General features: G+C 50.6%; 1 protein-coding gene across 2 annotated transcripts in view; it reads right to left on the bottom strand.

Moving 5' to 3' along the window:
• The window catches only part of LAS1L (LAS1 like ribosome biogenesis factor), an 84125-nt gene that overhangs the window by 31959 nt on the left and 31079 nt on the right, over window positions 1-21087 (bottom strand). For both annotated transcript variants that reach the window (XM_043491709.1, XM_038417167.2), the window contains exon 7: window positions 3027-3136. In XM_043491709.1, the coding sequence (XP_043347644.1) occupies window positions 3027-3136 (110 nt within the window). The remainder of the gene's footprint in view (window positions 1-3026; window positions 3137-21087) is intronic.

Raw genomic sequence — 21087 nt, 5'->3', positions numbered from 1 at the left:
CTTACTATATACCCTCAGCTACAGTATGAGGAGTGGCTGTAGTGACACCCATCAGCCACAATAACCAAGAGCAACACAAAAACTTTCACTTGAATGCAAGTTAACTCCAAGAGGATTCCCTTTCATGCTTTCTTGCTCTACAGAACTCCAGCCTGGTACCCAGACCTGTGTACAGCAGATAATTTAATTAAAAGAGCTACCTCATAAAATCCCATCCCACTCACTCCGTTTATTTTGCCTAGGTGCTAGCAAAGAGAAAGCATTGCTCAGATACTGAATTCAGCCAGAAACCTGAAGATAATTCTTCCAAGCACTCGCATTAAATATTCACAGCATGATATACACAACATGCTTAAAAAAAGGGAGTTTGCAACATAAATAATTTAGGAAAAACATTAGTGCAGCGCTGCTATGCCAGTGGTGGAGAGCCAGCGCTGCAGAGCTCTGAGAGTGCTTAAGTCTGCAACGCTAAGGCCACAGATTCCTTAGCATTTCATCACCTCCGAATATTTTTAATTGAGCTGACACAAATTCACCTCTCCCGTAGCATATATTGATATTTGGTGTGTGACAGGGTCAGGCCAGATAGCTGTAGGAGAGTAATTTTATTTTATTTTATTTTATTTTTTTTTTAAAGTACCCCCTCAGGTGGTGGTGTTGGCGGTGTCCACAGCAGCAACGGCTGGGGCTGGGGTCCCTCACCCCCCCCCTCTGGGGAGCGGGCTAGCAGCCCCCCCCAGGGGCTGCAGTTGGAGCAATAGCAGCACCCGAGGGTGGGGGGGTCCAGCAGTCGGCCAGCAACCAGGTAGCAGAGAAGAGGGTGGGTGATGTCTGGCCTAGCCAGGGGAGCAGCAACAGCAGCAGGGAGAGCCCAGGGCCTAGGAGCAGCAGCCGTCTCCCTCCTTCTCCCTCCAGGCCAGACGGCTACAGGAGAGTGATCAAGAAGAGAGCCCTTGGTCCCAGGTTAAGCAGGTCTCTTTTCCCAGGGCAAGGGAACAGGGAAGGTTCCAAAACAATCAGGAACCTTCTGGAGACAATTAAGACAAGCTGATTAGAACACCTGCAGCCAGTCAATTAAGGCAGGCTAATCAGGGCATCTGGGTTTTAAAAAGAAGCTCACTTCAGTTTGTGGTGTGCCTGGGAGCAAGAGGCACTAGGAGCTGAGAGTGAGAATGCGGACTGTTGGAGGACTGAGGTGTACAAGCATTATCAGACACCAGGAGGAAGGTCCTATGGTGAGGATAAAGACGGTGTTGGGAGGAGGCCATGAGGAAGTAGCCCAGGGAGTTGTAGCTGTCGCACAGCTGTTCCAGGAGGCACTCTAGACAGCTGCATTCCACAGGGCCCTGGGCTGGAACCCGGAGTAGAGGGCGGGCTCAGGTTCCCCCCAAATCTTCCCAACTCCTGGTCAGACACAGGAGTCGTCGACCTGGACTGTGGGTTCAGAAAAACGGCCAAGCTCTGAGGGCTGCCGTGAAGCTCCAACGTGAGCAAATCCGCCAATAAGCGCAAGACCACCAAGGTAGAGCAGGAACTTTGTCACAGGTGGTATAAGCAGAGCAGCAGCCTCTAAAAGGCCATTCAGAGGCACAAACAGCTCCAAGTTGTCAAGTGAAATATTTTTGGAGAAGCCTAACTAATTAAGGATCAGACAACATTCTGGGTGCATTTGGAAATGCACTTCAAGTGCTGAATGTACCCAGTACAGTCACACAGCATAGCGAGAACAGAACAAAAGCTGAGAGGACACACATCTGATGACACACCAAACCCAGAGCAGTGCTTCAAACAAGCTGCTAACTTATGATTTCAGGGTTTGTGGGGGCAAGGTTTTCACAGAAACAGTCATGAAGGAATACTGCAAGATGGTTTACCGTACCATCTTGCTCTTAATGGAACAAACATACCGGGCTATGTACTATTCCCAACATGAAGAGAAGCTATACAACGTAGGATTCTCCAGATAAATGACACTCCCTTCAGTCGGAGCAATGATAATTATCTCCTATATATTTGATTCCCAAAGTCTTTGCCCAAAATCTTGGACAGATGTGTTCAAATAGACAAGAGCATCGACAAGGTAGCATTAGGAAATCACTGCAATATATAATCAGATCTAGTTGCAAAGCTTGTCTGCTTCAGTTTTGCCATAATTAGAAATGTACTAAGTTCACTTTCTTTTCCTGCATCAGCACCTACCTGAATCTCTCCAGTAGATCCCATTTCACATTAGATTCAAGCATTTTGTTTCATCATCAAAGCCTTTCACCGCTCTGTTCCCTAGTGTGTTTCCCCTTGCCCAACCAATGACGCCAACCTCAAGTACTTGGGGCAGGAACGGGGGCTTCATACGACTTTGTACAATGCCTAATGAGGCTCCATCCCAATCGAGTCCTCCAGGATCTACTGTTATACAAATATTTAATGATGTGAACAGAGCTAATATTGCCCCACAGAGGTCTTGCGAAAGTTAGACCATGTCCTCCTTATAAGGCTGTTGTGAAACTGAATCCTCAGATGGAAGTATAACATGCACAAGGAACCACTGCTCCATTTTCTTTCAATTTCTTCATCTCTGCTGTCATTTTGCCTGCTGCCTGTATGAAGCATTACACATCAGTGCTTTACAGAACTGGGTATATTCTACTTCTGGGGTCAAGCATATTGCCAAAGGGTTAAATACACAAAACCACCCCATCGGTCATAGTGACCTTGACCGAGTTGTCAATTATACCCACCCACCCACAAGCAAATGGCTGCTGAGGTTAGAGCAACAAAGAAAAAGGAAGTAGAAAGAGTGGTCACATATCCAAGGGCCAGCTACACACACAGGCCCCTGGCAGGGGAAACATTCTTTAGCAGAAATCAAGAACTAAGACCATAGGTGAGTTATCATCAGCAACCTATGACTTTGTCTGTGACCAACTTAAAGTACCCAGTAAAATGGTGCAAGGTGACAGCCCTACAGCTGTACAGAGTTATGGTTCCTGCCTGGAGTATGCAGCTGCTCTTCAGATAAACTGTACCTGCTCTCTTGCAACAAATCTTTAATCTGAGCCAAAATCCATTCCACCTCTGAGGAAGAATTACACCATGCTTTGCGCGCCTTTCGTAAGGACTGAAACTCCTGAAGAACCTGCATAAGAGAGAAAACAGTATCAGTAAATAAATATATTTGTTACATGGAAGTCACTGAGAGCAGGAGGCACTACTATAAAGAGCAGATGGATAGGCATTTCATTCATAACCCTGAGAGTGGCTCTCAGAGCTTCCTTCTCAACCGCATTATAAAACACTAATACAAAAGTGTTCTGGCTAAGGACAGGCATAAACTGAAAGGGGAGCATGATCAAGGATTCAGAGGCAGAAAACTAGGTACTAGGACTCCCTGGTTCTATCCTCTGCTCTCCAGCAAGTCCATCTCTGTTCCCAAGTGCACACCTATAAAATAGATAATGCCTACTCGAGTCAGGATTTTGCCATTAATGTTAAGCACATGGCAGAGACCCAAGTGTCAAATCAGCTTAGTGACCTATGCAGCATTCAGGATGCAGTAGCAGTTGGAAAACAGCAAGCAAGCATTGTATCAGGCTATACCAAGAATAGGAAAGACTAACGCTAGAGACATATGCTGCCACTCTAGAAATCAGACTCGCTTTCAGCTTCACACACACACCCTTTAGCACAAAGGGGTGCAAGTTACACACTCTGCTAATAGGAATATTTGTACCCAGAGCAAGTGGCATTTCCACCATTACCCTGAAGAGTACCAGTATAGGGCACCTTCCGTTTACAGCTGGGAAACCACAGACATAATGCCAGTGGAGGCTGCAGGGGATGTAACATCACTGAAAGTGTACATTTCCCAATGTTTTGGTGACATGCTCTCGCAGTTTTTGTGCATGGGAGAAGGTGCAGAGACTTTTCAGCAGAGGGCCCTCTACAGTGTATTTCACTCCCTTCTGTGATACACCGGAGTCTTGTGGGGAGGGGTGGCTTAATATGCCTTCTAGTTTTAAGTATCTGTATCGGGGGTAGATGGCATTAATTTACTGAGCACTGACATGGTGGGGTTCATCCTGTATTGAAAAGAGACATGGCCATGCACCGCCAAGCTGACAGTGTAAATCAGACTCAAACAATACATACATGATACAAGTAGGTCAACCCTTTGTGTGCTCAGTGATTTTTTTTTAAAAAGACATTTCAGTAGGTGGTGTTCATCACCAACAGGACTTTCTGCAGAATTCTGTTCTGAGGAGGCTGATGAATACGGAGAGTTAAGAAGTCCCAAACACAGGTGTAGGCACAGAAGTTGTTGTGCAGATGATGAGACTGAAGGAACACCAGTTAGGCCCTGGAAGAACCTAGAGAACTGTGATTTCTTGTGCCTGTCTGAAGTTGTGTGTGTTTAATTTGTTTAGCACAGTCACAATGATGAGGTGCAACAGATGTTTTAAGTAACAAAAATCAAGTCTGAGATTTGACCTGAATATCACGAATCATTAAAATATCTCCAAGCTGGTTAAACATGAACATGTGCAGGAATATGTCCTTATGATAGAGTATTTAATAAAGAAACTGACCTAGGCCTGATCCACACTTTAATGTTTTACTGTTACAATCAATTCAGTGATCCTAGCTTTACCAGTTGGGACAAAGCTCTGTCTTTCCCTCTCTGGGTCCCACGTTGCCTGGCGGATTTCGCTAGCCTCAGAGGCTCACTGTGACCCTTCATGTAACCCTTCTTTCTCTAGATACAAGGGTCACAGTCTACTGAGCCATTTTCATCATAAGCCAGCGAGGAAGGTGAGGAGAAGTTATCCTTCCTTGCACAGTCTCTGTTGTCTTCCAGTCTCAGTGATCAATCAGGGGAAAAGGTGGGGGGAGAGCCCGGGCCCACCCTCTACTCTGGGCTCCAGCCCAGGGACCCTAATAGTATCAGCTATGGTAGCTGACCTTTTAGAAACATGACATGTACAATTCCCTGGGCTACTTCCCCCACAGCAGCCCTCACATCCTCAAGCTCCACTTCACCCTTACCTCAGGGCCTCCTTCCTTATGCCTGATATGGTGTGTACTACTCAGCCTCTCCAACCGCGCAGCTTCTTCCCACAGTTCCTGACATGCACACCCACCTGACTAACTGGGAGGCTTTTAACGAGTTTCAGCCAGCCCCTGATTGGCATCAGGTGTCCCAATCAACATAGCCTTCTCCTTGCCTTCTGGAGAGTTCTTAATTGGCCCCAGGTGTCTTAATTGACTTGGAGCAGCTGCCATTTCACTTATCCTGGTACCAGGGATTTGTTTAGCCTGGAGCTAATATATCTATCTCTCACTACTCTTCCATAGCCATCTGGCCTTGCCCTGTCACATATCCCCCGCCTCTGCTCAACACCATAGAGTTGGGCAACTTGGGACGCCAGGCAGTATGCTCATGACAGACCATCAGCGTTGCCATGGTGGCATCCAGCCCTGTGCCGTATGCGGAACTGGAATGGTTGGAGGGATAAGAACCACCTGTGACCTCTGCATTCTTTTCCTTATTCTGCTGCATCCACTGGAGGGGTGCATGGTCAGTCACAAGAGTAAATAGCCAGCCTAAGAGGTAATAACGCAGCGTCTCCATAGCCCATGTGACACCAAGGCATTCTCTCTCGACTACTGCATATTTCTGTTCTCTTGGGAGAAGTTTTCTGCTTAGGTAGAGGATTGGATGTTCCTCTTCTCCCACCATTTGCGAAAGAACTGCTCCCAACTCCACCTCAGAAGCGTCTTTGTAAAACAAATTCCCGGTTAAAGTCCGGGGCTATGAGTATGGGGTCATTACAGAGGGCTGTCCAAAGGTCTGTAAATGCCCCCTCTGCTGCGTCGGTCCACTTTACCATGTCTGGACTTCAGACCTTCACCAGGTCCGTTAGGGGAATTGCCCTAGTGGCGAAGCGGGGAATAAACCGTCGGTAATAGCCTACCACGCCTAGGAACGCACAGGAGCTGCTTCTTTCGGGTCGGCAGGGGCCAGTTTTGAATTGCCTCTAGCTTATTCGTTTGGGGCTTCACTATGCCCCTTCCCACAATATATCCCAGGTACCTAGCCTCTCCTAGCCCTATGGCGCATTTAGCGCGATTAGCAGTGAGGCCAGCCCGCCTTAACGTGCGCAGTACTGCCTCAACTTTCTCCAAGTGGGTTCCCCAGTCTGGCGTATGGATGATGACATCATCTAGGTATGCAGCTGCATAACTAGTATGGGGGCGCAGCAGCTTATCCATGAGGCGCTGGAATGTGGCTGGGAAACCATGTAGCCCAAAAGGGAGGACGGTGTACTGGAATAGCCCATCCAGGGTGGAGAATGCTGTCTTTTCTTTAGCTTCTTTGGTCAGAGGAATCTGCCAGTACCCTTTTGGCAGATCCAGTGTAGTCAAGAATCGGGCACTACCCAGTCAGTCAACCAATTCATTGATGCGTGGTATGAGGTATGCATCAAACTGGGATATTTCATTCATTCAGCGAAAGCCATTACAGAATCTCATGGTACCGTCAGGTTTAGGCACTAGAACATTTGGACTGGACCACTGACTATAACATTCTTCAATAACCCCTAATTCTAACATTTTCTTTACTTCGGCCTTGATTTCCTCTCTTTTGGCTGCTGGGATTCGGTAGGGTCTCAATGTTACCTTGGCTCCGGGGATCGTGCGGATATGGTGATAGGTCTCAGTCGTCTGCCCTGGTTTTGTAGAGAACACATCTCAATTGCAATTAATCATGTTGGCTGCCTCGATCTTTTGGATCGGCGTCAAGTCGGATGACATCCTCACTTGCTCATGTAAGTTATCCTCCTGGGGAAGGGTCTCCTGCATGACTAAGCATGTCTCTCGATCGTGCCAAGGTTTTAGAAGATTGATGTGGTAAATTTGCTCCGATTTCCAGCGGCCTGGCTGCCGCACCTTATAGTTCACCTCTCCCACGGCTTCAATTATTTTGTAGGGTCCCTGCCACTGGGCCAACAGTTTACTTTCTGCTGTGGGCACCAATACCATCACCCGATCCCCTGGTTGGAACCGTCGAAGCTTCGCTTGGTGGTTATAATGGGTTTGTTGGGTCTCCTGTGCTCTCTCCAAGTGTTCCCATACAATGGGCGTAAGTCGGACTATCCGATCTCTCATCTGCAGTACATGCTCAACTATGTTCCTTCCGGGATTTGGCTCCTCTTCCCAGGCTTCTCTGGCTATATCCAATATGCCCCGAGAGTGGCGCCCATATAGTAGATCAAATGGAGAGAAACCCGTGGAGGCTTGCAGAACCTCCCAGATGGCGAACATGAGGTAAGGCAATAGGGTATCCCAATCTTTCCCATCCCGGCTCACCACTTTCCTGATCATGGCCTTGAGGGTCCTATTGAACCTTTCCACAAGGCCATCTGTTTTTGGGTGGTATACAGAGGTCCGTAGGACTTGTACATGGAGCAATGAACAAAGATCTTTCATCAACTTGAACATGAAAGGTGTCCCTTGATCAGTCAATATCTCCTTGGGTAGCCCAACCTGGGCAAAGATCTGTACTAGCTCCTTAGCTATTGCCTTGGAAGCTGTGTTGTACAGGGGAACAGCTTCCGGGTACTGGGTTGCATAGTCCAGTACAACAAGTACATGTTGGTGGCCCCCAGCTGTCTTCTCTAGGGGCCCTATCAGATCCATGGCTATCCATTCAAAAGGAACCTCTATTATTGGAAGAGGTTTCAAAGGAGCCCGCAAGTGTGGGCGAGGGCTGTGTAACTGACACTCCGGACAAAAGGTGCAGTATCGCCGGACACCTTCATGTACTCCTGGCCAGAAGAACCTCTGCAGGATCCGTGCCTGGGTTTTCTCTACCCCAGGTGTCCTCCAAACAGGTGACTGTGGGTGAGACTCAATATGGCTTTTTGATGTTTTCGTGGCACCAGAAGTTGTTGTATCTCTTGCTCCTGCATTTGCACCACGCGGTACAGGAGATCTTTCTTCACTATAAAGTAAGGTCCGGGACCCCGGACCTTCCCGTTCATGGGTATCCCATCAATCTCAGCCATCTCTTTCCTGGCGTTATCATATCTGGGGTCCTCCGCCTGGTCCTGCCCAAAAGTCTCTCTCCCGGGACTAACCTGCCCAAGCTCCCAAGGGCCAGCTTCTGCTTCTTCCAATGGCTCGCCGCCGTCATGGCTGGGGGCAGCTTCTGGCTCACCTTCTGTGGTGGAAGTTTCTCTGTTGGCTGCTCGCGTCCATCTGCCTACTAGGGAGGTCTTCTGGCCCTGGGTCAGGATCTGGGTTCACAAGGCCTTCGCAGCCTTCCTCTCTTTTTTTTGTCTTCTGGGGGGCTGAGAACAGATCCTGAGAAATCTTAGCGAACATCGGGGGTTGACATTCCCCCGGTGACGAGTCGCTGTCCTCAGGATCCCCACCTCCCTCCAGTCTCTCCCGGGGGGAGTAAATCATCAAACCCTGGATAATCCCTCCCAATGACTACAGGATATGGGAGTTTAGGAACTACGCTCACGGTCACCTCAATGGGGTTTCCCTGAACCTCTATCTCCACTGGGATGCTGGGGTAATGGCTCACGGCCCCATGCACGCACGTCACTGCTACACATTTGGCTTGTAGCAGCTGACTATTTTTTACCAGCTTACCCGATATGAGGGTGATTGCACTCCCAGAGTCCACAAGCGCTGTAGTCTCTGCTCCATTTATCCTCACTGGCCTGGTGTAATTATGCGGGGCTAATGCGACCCCCACGAGGTGGATAAGGGAGCATGGGACCTCCCAATCCCCCAAGTTACATTGCATAGGCTCCTCGGTGCTGGGACACTGTACTGCTATGTGTCCTCACTCCCCATATGCATAACATCTATAATTGCTTTTAATCATTCCCCTATCCTGAGTGGGTGGAGCCCAGGGGTTAGGGGGTTTAGTCCCGGTGCTCCCCCCACTCAGGCCAATCCCTTCCTTCTGGGGATCCCCGCTGGTTTTCGCCCCCCCCCCTTCTTCCACCTAGGACTCCCCAAGGGTTTGGCTGCCCAACCTTCCAGGGTTGGGGTCGGGAGCTTGCTTCGAAAGAGGCCTTCCTTGGGTAGTCAGGTCAGTCCCCTGGCTGTCATCCGTCTTTCTATCAGTGTCATCATCTCGTCGTACGTTGACGGATCATTCTGGCCTACCCATTTGCGGAGATCTGGTGGCAGTCCCTGCATGTAATGGTCTGTGACCAGGGTTTCCAAAATCTCCTCCAGCCTGCACACCTCGGGCTGTAACCACTTCCGTGAGAGGTGTATGAGGTCGAATAGCTGGGACCTCGGGGGTTTGTTCTCCTGGTATTTCCACTCATGGAACCTCTGGGCCCTTACCGCTGCCATTACACCTGCTTGTGCTAGGATCTCTGCCTTCAGATGGGTATAGTCAGTGGCATCTGTGGCAGGCAAGTCAAAGTAGGCCTTCTGGGCCTCTCCACACAAAAAAGGGGCGAGGATTCTGGCCCACTGCTCCTGGGGCCACGCCTCACGCTGAGCAGTCCTTTCGAATGAGAAGAAATATGCCTCTACGTCATCTCTTGATGTCATCTTTGGCAGACAACCAGTGGCCCTCAGGGGTTGCGTCCCGTCGGACCCCTGGGCCTGGGTGGTGAGGATCTTCAGCTGGTCCACACCTCTCTCAAGAGAGCACCATCTTGGGTCGCCTGGCTCATCAATAATTGATTGGTTTCCTGCTGTAGCCACATAGACTCCTGTTGTGCCATTGCCTTAACTCGGGTGGCCTCCTGCAGGGCTGCCGTGGCTTGTATCAGAGCTCTTACCACCTCCTCCATTGTGGTACAAAGCAAACAAACAAAAAACAAAACAAAAATCCAAATCCCCAGTGCACTTTTTTTTTAAACCTCTTTTTTCCGCCATGCTGTGAACGAAATCCCACTGCTTACACCAGTTGTGACAAAGCTCGGTCCTTGCCTCCGTGGGTCCCGCGTTTCCTGGCGGATTTTGCTAGCCTCAGAGGCTCACTGTGACCCTTCACGTAACCCTTCTTTCTCTAGAGACAAGGGTCACAGTCTACTGAGCCATTTTTATCATTCGCCAGCGAGGGAGGTGAGGAGAAGTTATCCTTCCTTGCACAGTCTCTGTTGTCTTCCAGTCTCAGTGATTAATCAGAGGAAAAGGTGTGGGGGGGAGCCCGGGCCCACCCTCTACTCTGGGCTCCAGCCCAGGGACCCTAATAGTATCAGCTATGGTAGCTAACCTTTTAGAAACATGACATGTACAATTCCCTGGGCTACTTCCCCCACAGCAGCCCTCACATCCTCAAGCTCCACTTCACCCTTACCTCAGGGCCTCCTTCCTTATGCCTGATATGGTGTGTACTACTCAGCCTCTCCAACCGCGCAGCTTCTTCCCACAGTTCCTGACATGCACACCCACCTGACTAACTGGGAGGCTTTTAACGAGTTTCAGCCAGCCCCTGATTGGCATCAGGTGTCCCAATCAACATAGCCTTCTCCTTGCCTTCTGGAGAGTTCTTAATTGGCCCCAGGTGTCTTAATTGACTTGGAGCAGCTGCCATTTCACTTATCCTGGTACCAGGGATTTGTTTAGCCTGGAGCTAATATATCTATCTCTCACTACTCTTCCATAGCCATCTGGCCTTGCCCTGTCACATATCCCCCGCCTCTGCTCAACACCATAGAGTTGGGCAACTTGGGACGCCAGGCAGTATGCTCATGACAGACCATCAGCGTTGCCATGGTGGCATCCAGCCCTGTGCCGTATGCGGAACTGGAATGGTTGGAGGGATAAGAACCACCTGTGACCTCTGCATTCTTTTCCTTATTCTGCTGCATCCACTGGAGGGGTGCATGGTCAGTCACAAGAGTAAATAGCCAGCCTAAGAGGTAATAACGCAGCGTCTCCATAGCCCATGTGACACCAAGGCATTCTCTCTCGACTACTGCATATTTCTGTTCTCTTGGGAGAAGTTTTCTGCTTAGGTAGAGGATTGGATGTTCCTCTTCTCCCACCATTTGCGAAAGAACTGCTCCCAACTCCACCTCAGAAGCGTCTTTGTAAAACAAATTCCCGGTTAAAGTCCGGGGCTATGAGTATGGGGTCATTACAGAGGGCTGTCCAAAGGTCTGTAAATGCCCCCTCTGCTGCGTCGGTCCACTTTACCATGTCTGGACTTCAGACCTTCACCAGGTCCGTTAGGGGAATTGCCCTAGTGGCGAAGCGGGGAATAAACCGTCGGTAATAGCCTACCACGCCTAGGAACGCACAGGAGCTGCTTCTTTCGGGTCGGCAGGGGCCAGTTTTGAATTGCCTCTAGCTTATTCGTTTGGGGCTTCACTATGCCCCTTCCCACAATATATCCCAGGTACCTAGCCTCTCCTAGCCCTATGGCGCATTTAGCGCGATTAGCAGTGAGGCCAGCCCGCCTTAACGTGCGCAGTACTGCCTCAACTTTCTCCAAGTGGGTTCCCCAGTCTGGCGTATGGATGATGACATCATCTAGGTATGCAGCTGCATAACTAGTATGGGGGCGCAGCAGCTTATCCATGAGGCGCTGGAATGTGGCTGGGAAACCATGTAGCCCAAAAGGGAGGACGGTGTACTGGAATAGCCCATCCAGGGTGGAGAATGCTGTCTTTTCTTTAGCTTCTTTGGTCAGAGGAATCTGCCAGTACCCTTTTGGCAGATCCAGTGTAGTCAAGAATCGGGCACTACCCAGTCAGTCAACCAATTCATTGATGCGTGGTATGAGGTATGCATCAAACTGGGATATTTCATTCATTCAGCGAAAGCCATTACAGAATCTCATGGTACCGTCAGGTTTAGGCACTAGAACATTTGGACTGGACCACTGACTATAACATTCTTCAATAACCCCTAATTCTAACATTTTCTTTACTTCGGCCTTGATTTCCTCTCTTTTGGCTGCTGGGATTCGGTAGGGTCTCAATGTTACCTTGGCTCCGGGGATCGTGCGGATATGGTGATAGGTCTCAGTCGTCTGCCCTGGTTTTGTAGAGAACACATCTCAATTGCAATTAATCATGTTGGCTGCCTCGATCTTTTGGATCGGCGTCAAGTCGGATGACATCCTCACTTGCTCATGTAAGTTATCCTCCTGGGGAAGGGTCTCCTGCATGACTAAGCATGTCTCTCGATCGTGCCAAGGTTTTAGAAGATTGATGTGGTAAATTTGCTCCGATTTCCAGCGGCCTGGCTGCCGCACCTTATAGTTCACCTCTCCCACGGCTTCAATTATTTTGTAGGGTCCCTGCCACTGGGCCAACAGTTTACTTTCTGCTGTGGGCACCAATACCATCACCCGATCCCCTGGTTGGAACCGTCGAAGCTTCGCTTGGTGGTTATAATGGGTTTGTTGGGTCTCCTGTGCTCTCTCCAAGTGTTCCCATACAATGGGCGTAAGTCGGACTATCCGATCTCTCATCTGCAGTACATGCTCAACTATGTTCCTTCCGGGATTTGGCTCCTCTTCCCAGGCTTCTCTGGCTATATCCAATATGCCCCGAGAGTGGCGCCCATATAGTAGATCAAATGGAGAGAAACCCGTGGAGGCTTGCAGAACCTCCCAGATGGCGAACATGAGGTAAGGCAATAGGGTATCCCAATCTTTCCCATCCCGGCTCACCACTTTCCTGATCATGGCCTTGAGGGTCCTATTGAACCTTTCCACAAGGCCATCTGTTTTTGGGTGGTATACAGAGGTCCGTAGGACTTGTACATGGAGCAATGAACAAAGATCTTTCATCAACTTGAACATGAAAGGTGTCCCTTGATCAGTCAATATCTCCTTGGGTAGCCCAACCTGGGCAAAGATCTGTACTAGCTCCTTAGCTATTGCCTTGGAAGCTGTGTTGTGCAGGGGAACAGCTTCTGGGTACCAGGTTGCATAGTCCAGTACAACAAGCACATGTTGGTGGCCCCAAGCTGTCTTCTCTAGGGGCCCTACCAGATCCATGGCTATCCGTTCAAAAGGAACCTCTATTATTGGAAGAGATATCAAAGGAGCCCGCAAGTGTGGGCGAGGGCTATGTAACTGACACTCTGGACAAGAGGTGCAGTATCGCCGGACACCTTCATGTACTCCTGGCCAGAAGAACCTCTGCAGGATCCGTGCCTGGGTTTTCTCTACCCCAGGTGTCCTCCAAACAGGTGACTGTGGGTGAGACTCAATATGGCTTTTTGATGTTTTCGTGGCACCAGAAGTTGTTGTATCTCTTGCTCCTGCATTTGCACCACGCGGTACAGGAGATCTTTCTTCACTATAAAGTAAGGTCCGGGACCCCGGACCTTCCCGTTCATGGGTATCCCATCAATCTCAGCCATCTCTTTCCTGGCGTTATCATATCTGGGGTCCTCCGCCTGGTCCTGCCCAAAAGTCTCTCTCCCGGGACTAACCTGCCCAAGCTCCCAAGGGCCAGCTTCTGCTTCTTCCAATGGCTCGCCGCCGTCATGGCTGGGGGCAGCTTCTGGCTCACCTTCTGTGGTGGAAGTTTCTCTGTTGGCTGCTCGCGTCCATCTGCCTACTAGGGAGGTCTTCTGGCCCTGGGTCAGGATCTGGGTTCACAAGGCCTTCGCAGCCTTCCTCTCTTTTTTTTGTCTTCTGGGGGGCTGAGAACAGATCCTGAGAAATCTTAGCGAACATCGGGGGTTGACATTCCCCCGGTGACGAGTCGCTGTCCTCAGGATCCCCACCTCCCTCCAGTCTCTCCCGGGGGGAGTAAATCATCAAACCCTGGATAATCCCTCCCAATGACTACAGGATATGGGAGTTTAGGAACTACGCTCACGGTCACCTCAATGGGGTTTCCCTGAACCTCTATCTCCACTGGGATGCTGGGGTAATGGCTCACGGCCCCATGCACGCACGTCACTGCTACACATTTGGCTTGTAGCAGCTGACTATTTTTTACCAGCTTACCCGATATGAGGGTGATTGCACTCCCAGAGTCCACAAGCGCTGTAGTCTCTGCTCCATTTATCCTCACTGGCCTGGTGTAATTATGCGGGGCTAATGCGACCCCCACGAGGTGGATAAGGGAGCATGGGACCTCCCAATCCCCCAAGTTACATTGCATAGGCTCCTCGGTGCTGGGACACTGTACTGCTATGTGTCCTCACTCCCCATATGCATAACATCTATAATTGCTTTTAATCATTCCCCTATCCTGAGTGGGTGGAGCCCAGGGGTTAGGGGGTTTAGTCCCGGTGCTCCCCCCACTCAGGCCAATCCCTTCCTTCTGGGGATCCCCGCTGGTTTTCGCCCCCCCCCCTTCTTCCACCTAGGACTCCCCAAGGGTTTGGCTGCCCAACCTTCCAGGGTTGGGGTCGGGAGCTTGCTTCGAAAGAGGCCTTCCTTGGGTAGTCAGGTCAGTCCCCTGGCTGTCATCCGTCTTTCTATCAGTGTCATCATCTCGTCGTACGTTGACGGATCATTCTGGCCTACCCATTTGCGGAGATCTGGTGGCAGTCCCTGCATGTAATGGTCTGTGACCAGGGTTTCCAAAATCTCCTCCAGCCTGCACACCTCGGGCTGTAACCACTTCCGTGAGAGGTGTATGAGGTCGAATAGCTGGGACCTCGGGGGTTTGTTCTCCTGGTATTTCCACTCATGGAACCTCTGGGCCCTTACCGCTGCCATTACACCTGCTTGTGCTAGGATCTCTGCCTTCAGATGGGTATAGTCAGTGGCATCTGTGGCAGGCAAGTCAAAGTAGGCCTTCTGGGCCTCTCCACACAAAAAAGGGGCGAGGATTCTGGCCCACTGCTCCTGGGGCCACGCCTCACGCTGAGCAGTCCTTTCGAATGAGAAGAAATATGCCTCTACGTCATCTCTTGATGTCATCTTTGGCAGACAACCAGTGGCCCTCAGGGGTTGCGTCCCGTCGGACCCCTGGGCCTGGGTGGTGAGGATCTTCAGCTGGTCCACACCTCTCTCAAGAGAGCACCATCTTGGGTCGCCTGGCTCATCAATAATTGATTGGTTTCCTGCTGTAGCCACATAGACTCCTGTTGTGCCATTGCCTTAACTCGGGTGGCCTCCTGCAGGGCTGCCGTGGCTTGTATCAGAGCTCTTACCACCTCCTCCATTGTGGTACAAAGCAAACAAACAAAAAACAAAACAAAAATCCAAATCCCCAGTGCACTTTTTTTTTAAACCTCTTTTTTCCGCCATGCTGTGAACGAAATCCCACTGCTTACACCAGTTGTGACAAAGCTCGGTCCTTGCCTCCGTGGGTCCCGCGTTTCCTGGCGGATTTTGCTAGCCTCAGAGGCTCACTGTGACCCTTCACGTAACCCTTCTTTCTCTAGAGACAAGGGTCACAGTCTACTGAGCCATTTTTATCATTCGCCAGCGAGGGAGGTGAGGAGAAGTTATCCTTCCTTGCACAGTCTCTGTTGTCTTCCAGTCTCAGTGATTAATCAGAGGAAAAGGTGTGGGGGGGAGCCCGGGCCCACCCTCTACTCTGGGCTCCAGCCCAGGGACCCTAATAGTATCAGCTATGGTAGCTAACCTTTTAGAAACATGACATGTACAATTCCCTGGGCTACTTCCCCCACAGCAGCCCTCACATCCTCAAGCTCCACTTCACCCTTACCTCAGGGCCTCCTTCCTTATGCCTGATATGGTGTGTACTACTCAGCCTCTCCAACCGCGCAGCTTCTTCCCACAGTTCCTGACATGCACACCCACCTGACTAACTGGGAGGCTTTTAACGAGTTTCAGCCAGCCCCTGATTGGCATCAGGTGTCCCAATCAACATAGCCTTCTCCTTGCCTTCTGGAGAGTTCTTAATTGGCCCCAGGTGTCTTAATTGACTTGGAGCAGCTGCCATTTCACTTATCCTGGTACCAGGGATTTGTTTAGCCTGGAGCTAATATATCTATCTCTCACTACTCTTCCATAGCCATCTGGCCTTGCCCTGTCACATATCCCCCACCTCTGCTCAACACCATAGAGTTGGGCAACTTGGGACGCCAGGCAGTATGCTCATGACAGACCATCAGCGTTGCCATGGTGGCATCCAGCCCTGTGCCGTATGCGGAACTGGAATGGTTGGAGGGATAAGAACCACCTGTGACCTCTGCATTCTTTTCCTTATTCTGCTGCATCCACTGGAGGGGTGCATGGTCAGTCACAAGAGTAAATAGCCAGCCTAAGAGGTAATAACGCAGCGTCTCCATAGCCCATGTGACACCAAGGCATTCTCTCTCGACTACTGCATATTTCTGTTCTCTTGGGAGAAGTTTTCTGCTTAGGTAGAGGATTGGATGTTCCTCTTCTCCCACCATTTGCGAAAGAACTGCTCCCAACTCCACCTCAGAAGCGTCTTTGTAAAACAAATTCCCGGTTAAAGTCCGGGGCTATGAGTATGGGGTCATTACAGAGGGCTGTCCAAAGGTCTGTAAATGCCCCCTCTGCTGCGTCGGTCCACTTTACCATGTCTGGACTTCAGACCTTCACCAGGTCCGTTAGGGGAATTGCCCTAGTGGCGAAGCGGGGAATAAACCGTCGGTAATAGCCTACCACGCCTAGGAACGCACAGGAGCTGCTTCTTTCGGGTCGGCAGGGGCCAGTTTTGAATTGCCTCTAGCTTATTCGTTTGGGGCTTCACTATGCCCCTTCCCACAATATATCCCAGGTACCTAGCCTCTCCTAGCCCTATGGCGCATTTAGCGCGATTAGCAGTGAGGCCAGCCCGCCTTAACGTGCGCAGTACTGCCTCAACTTTCTCCAAGTGGGTTCCCCAGTCTGGCGTATGGATGATGACATCATCTAGGTATGCAGCTGCATAACTAGTATGGGGGCGCAGCAGCTTATCCATGAGGCGCTGGAATGTGGCTGGGAAACCATGTAGCCCAAAAGGGAGGACGGTGTACTGGAATAGCCCATCCAGGGTGGAGAATGCTGTCTTTTCTTTAGCTTCTTTGGTCAGAGGAATCTGCCAGTACCCTTTTGGCAGATCCAGTGTAGTCAAGAATCGGGCACTACCCAGTCAGTCAACCAATTCATTGATGCGTGGTATGAGGTATGCATCAAACTGGGATATTTCATTCATTCAGCGAAAGCCATTACAGAATCTCATGGTACCGTCAGGTTTAGGCACTAGAACATTTGGACTGGACCACTGACTATAACATTCTTCAATAACCCCTAATTCTAACATTTTCTTTACTTCGGCCTTGATTTCCTCTCTTTTGGCTGCTGGGATTCGGTAGGGTCTCAATGTTACCTTGGCTCCGGGGATCGTGCGGATATGGTGATAGGTCTCAGTCGTCTGCCCTGGTTTTGTAGAGAACACATCTCAATTGCAATTAATCATGTTGGCTGCCTCGATCTTTTGGATCGGCGTCAAGTCGGATGACATCCTCACTTGCTCATGTAAGTTATCCTCCTGGGGAAGGGTCTCCTGCATGACTAAGCATGTCTCTCGATCGTGCCAAGGTTTTAGAAGATTGATGTGGTAAATTTGCTCCGATTTCCAGCGGCCTGGCTGCCGCACCTTATAGTTCACCTCTCCCACGGCTTCAATTATTTTGTAGGGTCCCTGCCACTGGGCCAACAGTTTACTTTCTGCTGTGGGCACCAATACCATCACCCGATCCCCTGGTTGGAACCGTCGAAGCTTCGCTTGGTGGTTATAATGGGTTTGTTGGGTCTCCTGTGCTCTCTCCAAGTGTTCCCATACAATGGGCGTAAGTCGGACTATCCGATCTCTCATCTGCAGTACATGCTCAACTATGTTCCTTCCGGGATTTGGCTCCTCTTCCCAGGCTTCTCTGGCTATATCCAATATGCCCCGAGAGTGGCGCCCATATAGTAGATCAAATGGAGAGAAACCCGTGGAGGCTTGCAGAACCTCCCAGATGGCGAACATGAGGTAAGGCAATAGGGTATCCCAATCTTTCCCATCCCGGCTCACCACTTTCCTGATCATGGCCTTGAGGGTCCTATTGAACCTTTCCACAAGGCCATCTGTTTTTGGGTGGTATACAGAGGTCCGTAGGACTTGTACATGGAGCAATGAACAAAGATCTTTCATCAACTTGAACATGAAAGGTGTCCCTTGATCAGTCAATATCTCCTTGGGTAGCCCAACCTGGGCAAAGATCTGTACTAGCTCCTTAGCTATTGCCTTGGAAGCTGTGTTGTGCAGGGGAACAGCTTCTGGGTACCAGGTTGCATAGTCCAGTACAACAAGCACATGTTGGTGGCCCAAGCTGTCTTCTCTAGGGGCCCTACCAGATCCATGGCTATCCGTTCAAAAGGAACCTCTATTATTGGAAGAGATATCAAAGGAGCCCGCAAGTGTGGGCGAGGGCTATGTAACTGACACTCTGGACAAGAGGTGCAGTATCGCCGGACACCTTCATGTACTCCTGGCCAGAAGAACCTCTGCAGGATCCGTGCCTGGGTTTTCTCTACCCCAGGTGTCCTCCAAACAGGTGACTGTGGGTGAGACTCAATATGGCTTTTTGATGTTTTCGTGGCACCAGAAGTTGTTGTATCTCTTGCTCCTGCATTTGCACCACGCGGTACAGGAGATCTTTCTTCACTATAAGTAAGGTCCGGGACCCCGGACCTTCCCGTTCATGGGTATCCCATCAATCTCAGCCATCTCTTTCCTGGCGTTATCATATCTGGGGTCCTCCGCCTGGTCCTGCCCAAAAGTCTCTCTCCCGGGACTAACCTGCCCAAGCTCCCAAGGGCCAGCTTCTGCTTCTTCCAATGGCTCGCCGCCGTCATGGCTGGGGGCAGCTTCTGGCTCACCTTCTGTGGTGGAAGTTTCTCTGTTGGCTGCTCGCGTCCATCTGCCTACTAGGGAGGTCTTCTGGCCCTGGGTCAGGATCTGGGTTCACAAGGCCTTCGCAGCCTTCCTCTCTTTTTTTTGTCTTCTGGGGGGCTGAGAACAGATCCTGAGAAATCTTAGCGAACATCGGGGGTTGACATTCCCCCGGTGACGAGTCGCTGTCCTCAGGATCCCCACCTCCCTCCAGTCTCTCCCGGGGGGAGTAAATCATCAAACCCTGGATAATCCCTCCCAATGACTACAGGATATGGGAGTTTAGGAACTACGCTCACGGTCACCTCAATGGGGTTTCCCTGAACCTCTATCTCCACTGGGATGCTGGGGTAATGGCTCACGGCCCCATGCACGCACGTCACTGCTACACATTTGGCTTGTAGCAGCTGACTATTTTTTACCAGCTTACCCGATATGAGGGTGATTGCACTCCCAGAGTCCACAAGCGCTGTAGTCTCTGCTCCATTTATCCTCACTGGCCTGGTGTAATTATGCGGGGCTAATGCGACCCCCACGAGGTGGATAAGGGAGCATGGGACCTCCCAATCCCCCAAGTTACATTGCATAGGCTCCTCGGTGCTGGGACACTGTACTGCTATGTGTCCTCACTCCCCATATGCATAACATCTATAATTGCTTTTAATCATTCCCCTATCCTGAGTGGGTGGAGCCCAGGGGTTAGGGGGTTTAGTCCCGGTGCTCCCCCCACTCAGGCCAATCCCTTCCTTCTGGGGATCCCCGCTGGTTTTCGCCCCCCCCCTTCTTCCACCTAGGACTCCCCAAGGGTTTGGCTGCCCAACCTTCCAGGGTTGGGGTCGGGAGCTTGCTTCGAAAGAGGCCTTCCTTGGGTAGTCAGGTCAGTCCCCTGGCTGTCATCCGTCTTTCTATCAGTGTCATCATCTCGTCGTACGTTGACGGATCATTCTGGCCTACCCATTTGCGGAGATCTGGTGGCAGTCCCTGCATGTAATGGTCTGTGACCAGGGTTTCCAAAATCTCCTCCAGCCTGCACACCTCGGGCTGTAACCACTTCCGTGAGAGGTGTATGAGGTCGAATAGCTGGGACCTCGGGGGTTTGTTCTCCTGGTATTTCCACTCATGGAACCTCTGGGCCCTTACCGCTGCCATTACACCTGCTTGTGCTAGGATCTCTGCCTTCAGATGGGTATAGTCAGTGGCATCTGTGGCAGGCAAGTCAAAGTAGGCCTTCTGGGCCTCTCCACACAAAAAAGGGGCGAGGATTCTGGCCCACTGCTCCTGGGGCCACGCCTCACGCTGAGCAGTCCTTCGAATGAGAAGAAATATGCCTCTACGTCATCTCTTGATGTCATCTTTGGCAGACAACCAGTGGCCCTCAGGGGTTGCGTCCCGTCGGACCCTGGGCCTGGGTGGTGAGGATCTTCAGCTGGTCCACACCTCTCTCAAGAGAGCACCATCTTGGGTCGCCTGGCTCATCAATAATTGATTGGTTTCCTGCTGTAGCCACATAGACTCCTGTTGTGCCATTGCCTGAACCCGGGTGGCCTCCTGCTGGGCTGACATGGCTTGTAGCAGAGCTCTTACTACCTCCTCCATTGTGGTACGAAGCAAACAACCAAAACAAAACAAAAAATCCAAAACCCCAGTGCATTTTTTTAAACCTCTTTCTTCCGCCATGCTGTGAACGAAATCCCACTGCTTACACCAGTTGTGACAAAGCTCGGTCCTTGCCTCCGTGGGTCCCGCGTTTCCTGGCGGATTTCGCTAGCCTCAGAGGCTCACTGTGACCCTTCACGTAACCCTTCTTTCTCTAGAGACAAGGGTCACAGTCTACTGAGCCATTTTTATCATTCGCCAGCGAGGGAGGTGAGGAGAAGTTATCCTTCCTTGCACAGTCTCTGTTGTCTTCCAGTCTCAGTGATCAATCAGAGGAAAAGGTGTGGGGGGGAGCCCGGGCCCACCCTCTACTCTGGGCTCCAGCCCAGGGACCCTAATAGTATCAGCTATGGTAGCTAACCTTTTAGAAACATGACATGTACAATTCCCTGGGCTACTTCCCCCACAGCAGCCCTCACATCCTCAAGCTCCACTTCACCCTTACCTCAGAGCCTCCTTCCTTATGCCTGATATGGTGTGTACTACTCAGCCTCTCCAACCATGCAACTTCTTCCCACAGCTCCTGACATGCACACCCACCTGACTGACTGAGAGGCTTTTAACTAGTTTCAGCCAGCCCCTGATTGGCTTCAGGTGTCCCAATCAACTA

This window comes from Dermochelys coriacea, chromosome 9, assembly GCF_009764565.3.
Source record: "Dermochelys coriacea isolate rDerCor1 chromosome 9, rDerCor1.pri.v4, whole genome shotgun sequence".
Classification (NCBI taxonomy): Eukaryota; Metazoa; Chordata; order Testudines; family Dermochelyidae; genus Dermochelys; species Dermochelys coriacea.
Note: the sequence above shows the minus strand (reverse complement) of the source record. Positions and strands in the feature narration are given on the sequence as shown.